General features: G+C 32.7%; 2 protein-coding genes across 2 annotated transcripts in view; one reads left to right on the top strand and one right to left on the bottom strand.

Annotated features, from left to right (window-relative positions):
* The window catches only part of LOC114255775 (Pre-mRNA-processing-splicing factor), a 17,118-nt gene extending 15,975 nt beyond the window's left edge, over window positions 1–1,143 (top strand). The window contains exons 25-26 of the mRNA XM_028195304.2: window positions 1–146; window positions 707–1,143. The exon at window positions 1–146 is cut by the window's left edge and continues 97 nt beyond it. Of these exons, the coding sequence (XP_028051105.1) occupies window positions 1–146; window positions 707–898 (338 nt within the window). The 3' untranslated portion in view covers window positions 899–1,143. The remainder of the gene's footprint in view (window positions 147–706) is intronic.
* A 4,976-nt stretch (window positions 1,144–6,119) lies between these two features.
* Window positions 6,120–12,054, bottom strand: LOC114255776 (PTI1-like tyrosine-protein kinase At3g15890). Its single transcript, XM_028195305.2, has 4 exons — window positions 11,514–12,054; window positions 10,706–10,853; window positions 7,660–7,922; window positions 6,120–7,004 (listed from the first exon to the last, which is right to left on the bottom strand). Exons 1-4 carry the CDS (start codon window positions 11,555–11,557, stop codon window positions 6,356–6,358), a joined length of 1,104 nt encoding a protein of 367 aa, XP_028051106.2. The 5' UTR covers window positions 11,558–12,054; the 3' UTR covers window positions 6,120–6,355.
* Between the last annotated feature and the right edge of the window lie 2,431 nt (window positions 12,055–14,485).

The following is a 14,485-nucleotide window of genomic DNA, read 5'->3' as shown; positions in this document are numbered from 1 at the left end:
CATTGACTGCATATAAGCTTACCCCCACTGGGTATGAATGGGGACGTGCCAACAAAGACACCGGAAGCAATCCTCATGGCTATTTGCCAACTCACTACGAGAAGGTCCAGATGCTCCTGAGTGACCGCTTCCTTGGTTTCTACATGGTAAGGATGTGTTTAGTGTCACTAGTGCTGGCTTGGCTTGCAAATAGTGCACTTTATACCTTTGAATTTTTGTTATCTATATTTAATCCCAGACCCTCCAGTGGTTAGAGGTGCGTGCACTGGGCTGATCCTTCTTGTTATTCAACAATATTTAATTATAGGGTAAATCACACTAACCTCCCTTGCAATTTGGAGAAAATATATTAAGACCCAAATATTTGGAATAATTACAGTACGTTCCCTAGAAGTTTTAATTCACATTACACTTTGCCCCTCTTTTCATCAGTTATTTGTTACTCATATAGATGGAAAAATGATGTTATCATCTCTTTGACATTGAAATTCATATTTTGCAATTGATCATCCCCATCTACACCTTTCTCATTATTTCCGGTTACGTTAGCCTCATGAAAAGGGAGGTCAGTGTAATTAATGTTAAATTTGAGGAGGCTGTGTTTTTTGTAAACTTCAAGTGTGGTCAATTTAATTTACCCTTAAATTTTATTTTCCTGTGATTCTGAGGATTGACTTGGTTATTTTTATGGCTTTTGTTCTGGCAGATTCCAGATAATGGTCCCTGGAATTACAACTTCATGGGGGTGAAGCATACAGTGAGCATGAAATATGGGGTAAAGCTGGGGACACCTCGAGAGTACTATAACGAGGACCATAGGCCGACTCACTACTTAGAGTTCAGCGGCTTGGAGGAGGGTGAGACTGCAGAGGCAGACAGGGAAGATACATTCACATAAGAGTCGAGCGACATTGTTACCCTTCCTAAATACACCTAAAAGAGAGGGTATTATTCTAGTTTGAGAAGAGTTTTCTAGCAATGTGATGGTGTGATAGAAGAAGAGGAGGCCTTACTATTGTTGAAATAATGTGTTTTATCTGTTAAATTTTCACGGTGATGGAATTGATGCTCTGTAGCATCAACTTTTCAGCGGAGTTGTAAATATTTGTTTTGAAAATTAATGGCCGGTCGTGCTGTTGATAATTTTTATAGAGCTTTCTGTGTGGTTGGATGTCTTGTTTTGATTTTTCTATTGTAGATTCTCTCAATTTTGTTATAGGAGTTTTGGTTCTAGTTAGTTTTGTTGCATCCTTTAGAACTTTTGATGAATATTGCAGAGAAAAAACAAAGGTTTTGTTGCATCCTTTTTCACAGTTTCGTCATTTTACTCATTGGACATAGAATGATTCTCTTTAAATTATTGATATTAGTTCAATATATTGCAAATTGTAATCAAACTAAGACCTTGTTTGTTTGGGCAGCGTCTAAATAAGTATATTTATTTACTTATTTGGGTTATAGTATCTTTCTATTTTTTTATATTTTTTTTCATAAAAAGTTAAAAAGTAAATTTTTATAATATTTTTTATTTTTATTTTTTGGTGAATATCAATAAATTTTAAATAGTGATTACCGTTTGTGTTTTTTTTTTTTTTGGATTCAAAAATTTCATTCTAATAGGAATTGCATAAAGGGTCAAGTCTAAATGCGTGCATGGGTCATGAGTTGCGTGCATGGGTCATGAGTTGCGGATAAATGTGAGTTTTTTTATAATATTGAAATTAATAAATATAACATTTCAAAATTTTATTTTGTATTTTTTTCAAACAAAACACTTGAATGTAATATATTAAAAAAAATTTACTTTATTTTTTCAACATTTCAAAGAAATTCTTAGTGTAATTTTTCTAAATGTAACACTCCAATCAATGCAATACACACAAACTTTTGGGAAGTGGGTTGGTTTTTTGGTTTTTTTGACTATTTTAACCTGGGTTAAAAACACTTGATTTGTGAAGGACTTTTTAACTTTTTGACTTTTTTTGTAAGAGAAGAGTGTAATGATTATGGATTGGATGTGATATTTTGTTTGTTGTGGCTAAAATAGTCTATTTTGTCTTTTGTGGCTAAAATAGCCAAAAAAGCTCTTGCCAAACGGAGCCTTAATATATATATTTTTTCAAACGTAACACCTCAATGTAACATATTAAAAAATTTCATAGTGTATTTTTCTCAAATTAAATAACGTAACATTTAAAAAAAAAATTAGTGTACTTTTTTCAAACACAATAATATAACAAATTAAAAAACTCGTTAGTGTATTTTTTTAAACGTAACAATGTAATATTTCAAAAAAAACTTCTTATTGTACTTTTTCTGAACATACCATTCTAATGTAACACTCCAATGTAATACTAGAAAATCACACTAACAAAAATGTTGATTTCAACGCTCGACAACCAAAATTTCAGTCACCAATCTCTCCAAAAAGAATCTTCCACACCTCACATTTCCATTCTTATCCCAAAAACAAATTAGAAAAATGATTCACAAAAGGGTATTCACTTAAATTCAAATGACACCAAATCAAATAAATATAACTTTTCAAAACAAAAAAAACTAATTGGTTTATAAAAAACTCTTAAGACTAAATAGATCAACAATTTCCCATATGACATTCATGAATGAATTTTCCTTTATTTTACATCTATTAGCACATAAAAATATTTGTGCAGGTCATTTGCTTAATTTGTTTAAACCTAAAAGCAGTTATATATATATATATATATATATATATATATATGTATGTATGTTTTTTATAACTGGTTGTATTTTGTGTTCTATTAAATATTTTCATAATAATTAATTTTGTTTCAAAAATCACTTTCTCGTAAAATAATCCGTTTGGCAAGAGCTTTTTTGACTATTTTAGGCACAAAAGACAAAATATGTTATTTTAGTCACAACAAACAAAACATCACATCCAACCCATAATCATTACATTATTCTCTCACCAAAAAACTAAAAAAGTCAAAAAACTTTTCTCAAATCAAACTTTTTAGCCTAGACTAAAATAGTCAAAAAAAATCAAAAAATCAATCCACTCCCCAAACGGAGGCTATATAGTAAAACAAATTCAAACCAAAATAAACTATAAAGGTTGTACATCACAAACGTCATAGGGAAAATTCAGATAAAATCAGGGTTTGACCCTAGTAACACCTGTTAATTTAAATCTTTAATTTTTTAAATCGTCTTGATTTTAATCATCTATTAATTATAGGGGTAATTTAAGATAATTTAATCACTTTTTGTAAATAGTTTTAGATGGCAGATGGCTATGGAGTAGGTAAAGAATAAAAGAGGTGACAGTGAGTTAGGGAAGGGCAGGAGTAGCGGTGAACGGAGAAAATGGATGGAGTGGTGGCAGTGGATTGGGGAAAAATAGGGATGGTGATAATTGACGATCAAGGTAGGGAGTAATTGTCGGAAAAAAAAAATAAAAAAAAAATAGGGGTTGTTTGAATTGTCCTAAATAAATGTACTTTTGAGGAAAAAAAATATGAAGGTTTAGGTTAATTTTTTGACTTTTTATGAAAAATGTGTATTAAAAAATTATATAAATAAGTGTATAGGAGAAGTTAGTGATGGAATAGGGCGTACGAGCGGAAGCATCAAGGGGCAGTGGGTAGGGGTAGGAGATTGATTCTCTTCCTTTCGGGCATAAATTGGACGGTGTTGTTCGGCCTATGGGGGCCCACTATGGGTCCCGTTTTGCTAATCGGAACCATTCAATGTGTAGAACTCGTCGAGTATAATATATTTGTAAAAAATTACGTTAATTGGATATCAATAGCTATCTGATCGTATTAGTTTTTCTTGTCAGCTGTTAACCATAACACCATCCATTTTTTATACAAAACTGATTTGATCATGTAGTTACCAATTTCCGATCAACGTGATTTTTTACAAGCATATAGTTCTGGACAAGTTCTACATATTTGACGGTTCAAATTATCAAAACGAGACCCGTGGTGGCCCCCACGAGCCCAACATTTTCGTCCAACTTAGTGATTTTATATATGTAATTCTTTTTTTTTTTTCTCACGGTACTAAAGGGTCAATTCAGCCCGGAAAATTGTGTAAATTTTGTTTGATTAAAATATTATGTATATTAATTTTTTAATATTTTTAATTTGTGAATAATGATAACCTTTTTGTTTTTTGTTTTTTTGTAACTTTTTGACTTTTTTGAAACACCCCAAACCAAGCCTAAAGTGTCCACTCTCTGCTAACTAACGGATATTACAAACGAATGGTTAGTACTTTAAAAATGGGCAAATTACACTAACAGTCCCTAAAGTTTGGGGCTCGTTTCACTTTAATCTCTGACTAAATAAAGACAATTGAACATACCATTGCTTAATTCAAGGGCAAAATTGTCATTTTGATAAAATATAAACTAATTTGACAAAAATAAATGTCAAAAAAAATATTTTAAAAATTTTAAAAATTATTTCTACCCACCAAAGATAAAATTATGTAAAATTTATAAAAATTAATAAAAATTATATGATTAATTTTTAAAAATTAATTTTACATGATCATCATCCAAATACATAATAAAAATTAATTTTGTAAAAAAATAAATAAATAAATGTTTAAAAGATTTATCAATTTTATATAATTTTATCTTTAGTACGTAGAAATAATTTTAAAAAATTCAAAAATAATTTTTTGACATTTATTTTTGTCAAATTAATTTATATTTTATCAAATTGACGAATTTGCTCTTGAAAAATCCAATAGTATCTTAAATTGTCATTATTTGAAACAAAATTTAAAATTTAGGGTCAAATATGTCACAATTGAAAAGTCAGGGATCATAGTGACACAAACCCCAAACTATAGGGATCGTTGGTGTAATTCATCCTTTAAAAATTTATGATTTCAATTGAAACAATTAAAAAATTGGTTTGATTTGTTAACGAATCCTGTTTAGTTTTAGACAATTGAACTTGCTTTTCAGAAAGTTAAGTTTTTTATTTTTAGTAAAAAAATTTAATATTTTTATGATTATTTTATTTTATTTTTTAGATACATGTAACCTGGATGCACTGAAAAAATATAATATTTATGGGAAAAAAATATTTTAAAAAAGGGTCTGGCTTTGGTCCAGTCCACCATCGGACTGGACCGTACTGTTGGGTCCGTGAGGGCCCACCACGGGTTCCGTTTTAAAAATTTTAACCGTTCAATGTGTAGAATTCTTCGAGTACTATATGCTTGTAAAAAATCACGTTTATCGGATATCGCTAGCTATGTGATCAAATCAGTTTTTTGTCAACCGTTAATTTATTCGCCATCCATTTTTTTTTTATACAAAACTGATTTGATCACATAGCTATCGATATCCGATCAACATGATTTTTTACAGGTGTATAATATTCGAAGAGTTCTACACATTTGACGGTTCAGATTTTCAAAAAGGGACCCGTAATGAGCCCCCACGGGCCCAACAGCACGGTCCAGTCTGATGGTGGACTGGACCAAAGCCAGACCCTTTAAAAAATTCACTATATGCAAAAATATAAAAAAAAAATTATAAAAATTCAATACTTTTGTATTTTTCTGTATTTGTTGAATTTTTAAAATATTTTTTCACAAATATTTTAATTTTTTAAGTACATTTAGAAAGTAAAAAATTTACTTTAAATATTTAAAAAATACACTTAAAACAAAAAAAAATTGAAAAATAAAAAAATTTATTTTCAAAAAATCAATCAAAACAAAGACAGTCTTAGGTGTATGTGTTATGGTATGTGAAGTCAAAGATTAAAGCCAGGGGTTGCATTGTAGTTTTCCATATATGGGTTCTTGGGTTACCAAATTATGATAAAGAAAACCCTAATTTTTCAACTAAGCCCGTGTACTTATCCCAAGTTTGTTTAAAAAGGAATGCTGGTTCTGTTGAAATCTTCTTTTAAGAAGAAAAACTCTATCCACTTGGAGGAACTTCATGACTGACTTTGATTAGGATTGCCCAGCAATATTACAAGAAAAAAAAAGTAAATAAAAAAATAAATAAATCCAGTTTTATTGGTTCTAGTATATGGCGTTTGCCAAGCACGAGCACCCAACACAACAAAATCAAAGAAATCAAAGCAATCTGAAAATCATTTGACAAACACTACAAACAGTTTTGATGTCATTCATATACTGAAAAAAGATGAAAGGGTACCAAAAAAAAATTACAGACGAAACATCCACACACAAATCCCACAGCAACACACAAACAATGCTTTCAATTCTTGCCAAAACCTTGCACAATGGGAAAAAAAAAATGCCCCAACAACTTCAATTAACATTCTATATATGCACTAAAATCACAAACCTATAATTCAGCTGCCACATGTCACTTTCCGGCTTCACCCTCCCACTCCGTCAATTCTTGTTTTGGTTCTCTTTCCTCTGAGATGAAGTCTACCCCTTCATCCGCACCAGACCCATCATTATAATCCGCAGGCCGACTCTTGAAAAATTCATCATTTTCCATAACAGCAAACTTCTCTTTCGACTCTCCCTTCAAAAGCTCCACCACCTCAAGCATGGTTGGTCTCTTCTCAGGCTGACTTTGGGCACAGATAAGCGCAACGAAGACAACCCTTTTCAACTCTTCCTCTACGTACTTCCCGTTCAGTCGCGGGTCTGCCAGTTCACTGAATTTCCTCTCACATGCTAATGGCAGAGCCCAATCGGTGATCGTGCGCTTCATTGTTGAGCTGAGCTTTTCAAGGGGTTTTTTGCCACTAGCAAGCTCTAGCAAGAGAATGCCAAAGCTGAAGACGTCACAGCTCTCTGATGCCTTCCCTAACATTGCGTATTCTGGAGCAAGGTAGCCTAGGGTACCCTTTACTCTAGTGGTCACATGGGTTGCACCGTCAGGTATTAGCTTTGCAAATCCAAAATCAGCAACCCGAGCCTGGAAATCCGAATCTAGCAACACATTGCTTGCTTTTACGTCTCTGTGGATTATATGTGGGGTTGCATGATGGTGTAGATAGCTGCATTAAATAATAGGGCTGAGCCAAAAAACTAAAAAAATCGTAATCCGGTCCAATCTAGACCATATCATAAGGTTTGGTTTGGTTTGGTTTTCTCCATTCACCGTTTGGTCTTGGTTCCTAAAATAGGTGAACCGCACTTCGCGGTTTGATTCATGATTTATAAGTTAAGGTTCTGGTTTGGAACCATTTAGATATTATATTTATATGCAACTTTTGTAACATGAAACCATTCAGATTCAAGAAAGGTAGGGTGGACCTGCACCTGTGCGCATGTTTATGTATAGTAGTAGAACTAGTTCTAATAATCATATAAACAATTATTGTTTGAAAAATGATATAGCATATTGCTTGATGTTTGAGTAGCTTGTGAGTAATATTGCATGAGCATGTTGTGAATGATGGCATATTTCTAGAAACTGTATTTCAAACCTGTACCGAACCACGTTTCACTATTTCAATCTGGTTTGGTTCCAAAATTTTCATAGTTTGGGTTGGTTTCAAATTTTATGAAACCGTAAGTAGTGGTTTGGTCCTTAGTCTCTTCTTAAACCGAACCAAACCAAATTATGCTCACCCTTATAAAATAATTTACGTCAAACACAACAGAGAGTAAGAGAAATATAGAGAGGAACATCAGGTCCAAAAAGCTTACGCAATTCCCTCAGCTGATCCTATCGCAATATTCATTCGTCGATTCCAATCAAGAAGGCACTCAGTTGAGTGTTGCCCATGAAGATGAGAAAGTAAACTCAGATTAGGCATGTAGTCATACACTATTAGACGCTCTTGCCCTTCTGCACAATAGCCACGTAAGCTTAGCAGATTCTTGTGTCGCACTCGTGCCAGTATCTCAACCTCAACTGCAAACTCCATCTCTGCTTTGTTGCTCCAAACCTTCAACCTTTTAACTGCAATCTGCAGAAAAAATCTGTCAGGGTAAAGTTTCGTATTCTATTTGGCAGGAATCATCCTAGTGATTCTGTCACTTATAAAAATGAAAAGAACAAATTTACCTTACGGAAAAGATTTTTGGGTGAGATCTAAAGGTAATTCAACAAGTTTGCAGGCCCAGAAATTACGAGATGTCGCATAATCATTTTCTCAAGTAGATTCTCAATGAGAGTTCTTTTTTTCTTTTAACAGTTCAGTGTTTCAAAGTACCTAGAAATTTGACAGAATCAGTGTGTAGAGGTTTTTGTAATGTCATCAAGTTATGCAAAGGAGGGTTTTCATTCTATAAGCCAAGTCATGATAAATGTCTTTGAAAATTAAATGAATGTTCAAATCTAAGGCACAAATTGACATCAGCAGGATAAAAGAAAATAATCTCCAAGGATGCCTATCTAGTAACTCGCACCAATATGATTCTAACAGGTTTCACTGACCATACATGCTGGAGTTGCACATCTCTAAATGGGAACTATGTGCCAGCTAACATTTAGAGGCAAGGAATTCCATAGTGATGACACAATGCAGAAAAAAGCAATCAAAACCACTTGGCAATAATTATTAATTATCAATAGTGCAAACACTACCAACTTTGCAACTGATTAAGCTGCAAATTGCAGATAAATTTTCCAAGTTGTTGCAGATGGATTGTGCAAGTAGGTGACTCCTGATTACCCTTGAATGCCACAGGCAACATTTAACCCTTGATCTCTCTTCCAGGTTTGGTGTCATTTATTCATTGGACCATTATTTATTTATTTGCAACTAAGTTATTTAAGTTTAATGTATACTTCATCCTTCTGTGACCTCTAGAAGAACTGGGTATGAGGACACTATCTTATTGGATGTCTTTTATTCCTTTATTGAATATCATCGATGGGTAAACTTCAAGTTATCAGAACTGTCCAATGTCCATCAAGCAAGAAATTCTTTAAGCAATGAGTGATTTATCAATCCATGTGATCCATATGTTTTTTTACTCCACAAATCTCTAGCCACCTCATTACAATAGCAGGCTTCCTGTCTAGACCTCCAAATAGAACTACATAAGACGTGCTCATCAAAACAAGCAATTATAAAGCAAGCTAGTCACTTTCCCTTCTGAAACTTTCGCCTAGGCTTTAGCATTCCTCTATCCTGACCTGACACACCAAGGCCAAGTTTGGCAAGTTGAAAAAAAGCCAAAAAGCCAAAAAGTTACTCAAAAAGTTAAAATGTTATCACTATTCACCAAAAGTCAAAAATTACGGCTGCACAACTCTCAATCCTAATTTTTCCCTACACACTAATTTATATAATTTTTTAATACACATTTTTTCATAAAAAGTCAAAAAGTTAACCCAAACAACCATATTTTTTTCTCAACTTTTTAGTCCAAAAAGTCAAAAAGTGCACTTATTTAGGACATCCCAAACAATCCCTAAATGTCTCCCGACCTTATCTCGACTGTACAATGACACAAACGGGCAAAGTGAGTAAATACTCCAACATTCTAAACAGTAAGCTAAAAGTACCATTTCTTCCAAAGTGCAAGAATCATTAAACCATTACATCACTAGGTTCCATATAGCATGTGAACAAGTAGTGATAACACACAAGCAGATGCATGACATTAGAGCAAAAAGTGCACATGCTCACGGTCCATACCCAATTAAATGATTCTTCCTATATTTGTCCTCAACCGAAAGATTGTATTAAAATGCCTAAAGGTCATCTCTTCAGGCTCAAAGTTGGTTTTTGGTTATGTCACACAAGGGAAATGTTGTTTGTAAACAACAATTACAAGTGTGACATTGATCTCCCCCTCTAAAGCACCAAGTTGCTTTGAGCTTCTGATATGTTTTCTCAGAGCCTCCTTTACAACGATAATTAAGAGAGATGTATTGGGTCCTCCATATCTAAAGTCATAAGCTAACTCCAAACTTAAGCTCCCTGGCAAACATAGAATTGTACCTGGGTACTGTCATCCAAATTCAAAACCTCCTCCTCCATGTAGAAGGGCTCAATTCTATTAAAGGAAATGCTGATCCAAAATTTCAAAGATAGCACATTTTATTTCAAAGAAAGTATTAATGAATTAAGTTTGGTTTACAAGTCAGTCAAGAGGGTGTGCAAACAAATACGACCCTTGACAAAAGCACAAATTCCTTCAGCAAAAGTAGTAAGAACATACAAATTGCTACACTTCACAATATTCGTGATGATTGAGGTATTATAATTGTTTCAATGTCCTAGTGTTGTTTCTTACTGGCATACCTAATTTTTTGGATGGGCTTTCTGCACCCGGGGTAAGGCTGCCTACAATCTGATCGGAGAGACTCCACAGTGGGAAGAGCCTTGTGCACTGGGACTACCCTTTATTAAACAACCCACAATGAAACGTTGCATTGCATCCAAAAAATTCATACCAATATTGCCAATTACACACAATCCCCCATCATTATATTAATAGAACCAATCATATATGCATGAGACATTTTCTGAAACTTTTAGCCAATCTTCAAAAGAATTATGTGGTAGAACCCAGAAAAATAAAGGGATCCCCAAATAATTTGCAATTCCTTTTTCCTTATATCAAACTTACCAACACAAAAAAAAGAAAGAAAGTATTTCTTTCAAATAATTCTTAACTGTTTCCCAATAACAGCTGTATTACTTGACCATTTAATCGTATATGGTTGGAAATTATAGATATAAAGGCATAACTATTTAAAAATAAAATAGATAGAGGCAGAAAATTGGTTTGTTACTTGAGATCCATCCCATAGCTGACCCCAATAAACACTGCCAAATCCACCTTCTCCGAGCTTGTTGTCATAATTAAAATTGTTTGTAGCAGCATGCAATTCCTTCAAAGAAAAAATCCTCCACGTTGGCTGCTTCTTCCCCTGTCCTTTCCTGCGCAATTAAGCACTCACACATTAGGGGGCAAATATTTCAATTAAATTTTAGATGTTTCACTTCAGATGCTAAGCAAACTCAGTTAAGTTCTGTACAGTTACTACAGCAGGATTAAGCTCATTTTCTTGATTTCTCATACACTAAACTGTAGGATTTTTGAAAAATAAAAGGTTTTCTTGACAACCAAACAGAGGGAAAAGCACTTCCTTCGCCCAAATTATGTATGTTCTCTCTTGAATTTTGCATTACACATTAAAATAAAAAATAAATAAAAAAACCCAATCATAATTTGAGGCCAAAGAAGGGCACCACAACCACCCATCAGAGTTTAATTACACTAACAATCTAAAAATTATTTTACAAATTAACAGAAAAACAGTAGTTTTAGCTTCGAGCAATTATTTACTAACTGTAGGGATTTTTTTTTTAAAAAAAGAAGAAGATTTTCTTCACAACCAAACATAGGGAAAACCAATTCCTTTCCCCAAATTCTGCATTAAATTTTGAATTATATATTAAATTAAACACTTCCAATCACCAATCAAAGTTCAATTACACTAACAATCTGAAAATTATACAAAAATTAACAAAAAGAAGAAGAAGAAAAAAAAAAGTAGCCTTAGCTTCGAGCAATTGAATTGATGAATGTACACGTACCGCTCAAAACCCTTCCCGCAACATAACGTCGAGAAAAAAGCCATACCCACGAAACCCAATTTTCTCAGCCCTTCCCTCTCCTCTTTCTTTCCTCTCTCTTTCAAAAGCTTCGATTACGAATGATAAACGTAGCGATCAAAACCCTTCCTAGACGCAAAGCCAGAGCAAAAAGCCATAAATTTCTTCAGTTTAAGCTCAAAGATAGAATCTTTTGTGCGAGACGATGATCCTCTTGATCGAAGCAACCTTTGAATTTTGTATTTTGTATTTCTCTCTCTACTCTCTCTCTCTAGAACTAAAAATTCTACTAGTTGGGTAATAAAGGCGAGAGGGAAAAAGTCATAGTGAAGATATCCGAAGCGTAACGCTTTTGGAGGATGCAGAAATTTGAGAGTGAGAGAAGCGGCTGTCGAATGAATGTCGCGTAAAGAAGGTTTTGGAGTGTGTAAGAAGCCCTCCGTATTGGACTTTTGCTTGTGTGGCTTCAGCTTCATATTTTTACAATGGGAGCAGGTTGCCTCCCGTACCTAATCGGATTTTGTTTAATTTGTGAGAAATTTATAATACGTCTCGTTTTAATAATTTAAATTATTTAATGGGTAAAATTCGTCGTATATTATATATCTAAAAAAAATCATATTGATCTTATCAATTTTTTTGTCAACTGTTAATTTGTTTACCGTTCATTTTTTTTTATACAAAATTGATTTGATCACATAGTTATTGATATTCAATCAACGTAATTTTTTACAAGTATATAGTACTCGACGAATTCTACACATTTAAACGGTTCAAATTATTAAAACGAGACTCGTAATAAACTCCATGAATCGAATAACACTGTTCAATACAATTAAAGACCGGAGGCAAACTGCTCACTTTTACAATTTTCAAAAAGATGCCCACAGTGAATGGTTGAAAAAAATGGGATCATAATTTTTATTTGGGGATATTTACTGGGCTTTGTTTGTTATAATTTAAAAAAGTTAAAAAATTAAAAAGTTATAATTCTATTTAAATCATATCATCTCCGTATCACATCACTACAAACTCAACCCATATCCAACTCATATTTCATAGAAAATACTTATTTAGAACATTTCAAAAAACATACACAAAGTTAAAAACTATTTAAAGCTTATTTGGGATGTGGGTTAACTTTTTGATTACTTTAGTCTAGGGTTAAAAAACCTCGTTTAGGATAGTTTTTTGATTTTTTTGATTTTTGTGAGGGAAAAAATAAAATGATTACGGGTTAGATATGATATTTTGTCTTATATGACTATTTTAGTCCCAAATGGTATCCCAAACAAGCTCTTAATCTTAAAATAAAATATTTGTACCAATTAGCCTTATATATTTTTAATTGTTACTAATTTTTTATTTATTTACAAATTTAAAAATACTGCTATATCTCACCATCGTCGAACTTTCATCAGATAGTCACCGGAGACTCGCTGGAATATTCAACATCACCGGAGTATCGCCGGAGTGTTCTAAACATCACTGAAAGTCGCGGGAATGTTTAGAATGTTCATTGAACATCAAGAATATTGTCGGAAACTCACTAGAATGTCCAGAATATTGTTAAAAAAAACAAATAAAGAAATTATAGTGAAAAAACATAGTAAGATGTGTTAAATATTAATAAATTAAAAGAAAAAAAAATAACAACAAACAATAATAATGGGGAAAAACATATATTATTTTTTAATTTTTGTAGGGTTTAAGTAAATAATCTCCAATATTGATTAAATTGAAAAACAAAGTATGATTCTATTAAACATTTATCCTTATTAATCAAACTGGAAAACATGTCATCAAATTGCAAAATTTTACAATTTTAAAACATGATACATTTTAGCACCAAAAAACTGAAACTGTAAAATTTTATAATTTTCACCTTCTGTAACTAAAACTTGAAAACAACTTGTTCATAATTTGAAATTTTTTATTCACTAAATATGAAAATAGAAGTGTGTAGTAGAGAAAATGTAGAAAAATTGAGAGATTGAATGAGAGAAACAGATATAGAGAGAATATTATACTCCGACAACTATTTTTGATTTAGATCTAGTCGGATCTCATGTAGATCTATTCAGATATGATGTAAATCTGAGTAGATCTACATTAAATTTGAGTAGATCTACTCATCTTCTTCACTGAAAACTTGTCTCATTCGCCGTTGGTGAGGGTGAAGTTAGGAGTCCGTGATCGGTGGTTGCTGCTAAACTCTAACCAATGGTGGCCGTCGGTCACCAGTGACTATATATTAGAAAGAGAAAGAGAAGAAGTAAAGTGTGATCACTGATCGTTGGAAATCAGGAAGAGAAAGAGGTAGAGAAAAACAAATGCACAAAGAAGAACAAAAAGAAAAAAGCGTAGTGAACTTTTGAGAGTACTCAAAACGTTATGGGATTAAATATACTTATCCTCTTTTAAATAGGAAATTCATGTAATTTACTCTTTTATTTTTAAGAAATTCTATTTGCACATCACTAATCTTTTTAGTACATACCATTCTCTCAATTCACATCACACTCAATTTAAAATTTTTCATTTAATCACAATACACCCCACTAATTTTCAAATAATTCCAAACAACCCTTTATTTTCTCCTGCAAAACCCTAACCCTAATCACCTCCAATACCAACAACTAGTTACCACCCCTTACCTTCCAGTCGCCCTCTTGTACGGCTAGGGTTGCAAACGAGCAGAGTCGAACTGAGTCAAGCTAAGTTTTGTTGAGCTCGAACTCAACTCGTTTACTTAGTAAGCTCGTTTATTGAGTTTGAGCTCTGCTCGATAACTAACTGAACTCAAGTTCGGCTCGACTTATTAATATTAATCAAACTTGAGCTCGGCTCGATAAGAATTTTTATATTAAAAATTATTTTGTTATATTTTTATTTAAATAATTAAGATATTATTTATATTAGTACATAAATAATATATTTATGCTATTATTATT

The sequence above is a fragment of the Camellia sinensis genome, chromosome 15 (genome assembly GCF_055761805.1).
Source record: "Camellia sinensis isolate YWXY chromosome 15, ASM5576180v1, whole genome shotgun sequence".
Classification (NCBI taxonomy): Eukaryota; Viridiplantae; Streptophyta; class Magnoliopsida; order Ericales; family Theaceae; genus Camellia; species Camellia sinensis.
Note: the sequence above shows the minus strand (reverse complement) of the source record. Positions and strands in the feature narration are given on the sequence as shown.

Coding starts and splice junctions, on each gene's coding strand:
- LOC114255776 (XM_028195305.2), bottom strand. CDS start 11,557: ATGGCTTTTTTCTCGACGTTATGTTGCGGGAAGGGTTTTGAGCG. Junction 7,923..10,705: donor AGCTATGGGATGGATCTCAA/GTAACAAACCAA, acceptor TTTTTTCTGCAG/ATTGCAGTTAAAAGGTTGAA. Junction 7,005..7,659: donor GGATCAGCTGAGGGAATTGC/GTAAGCTTTTTG, acceptor TATTTAATGCAG/CTATCTACACCATCATGCAA.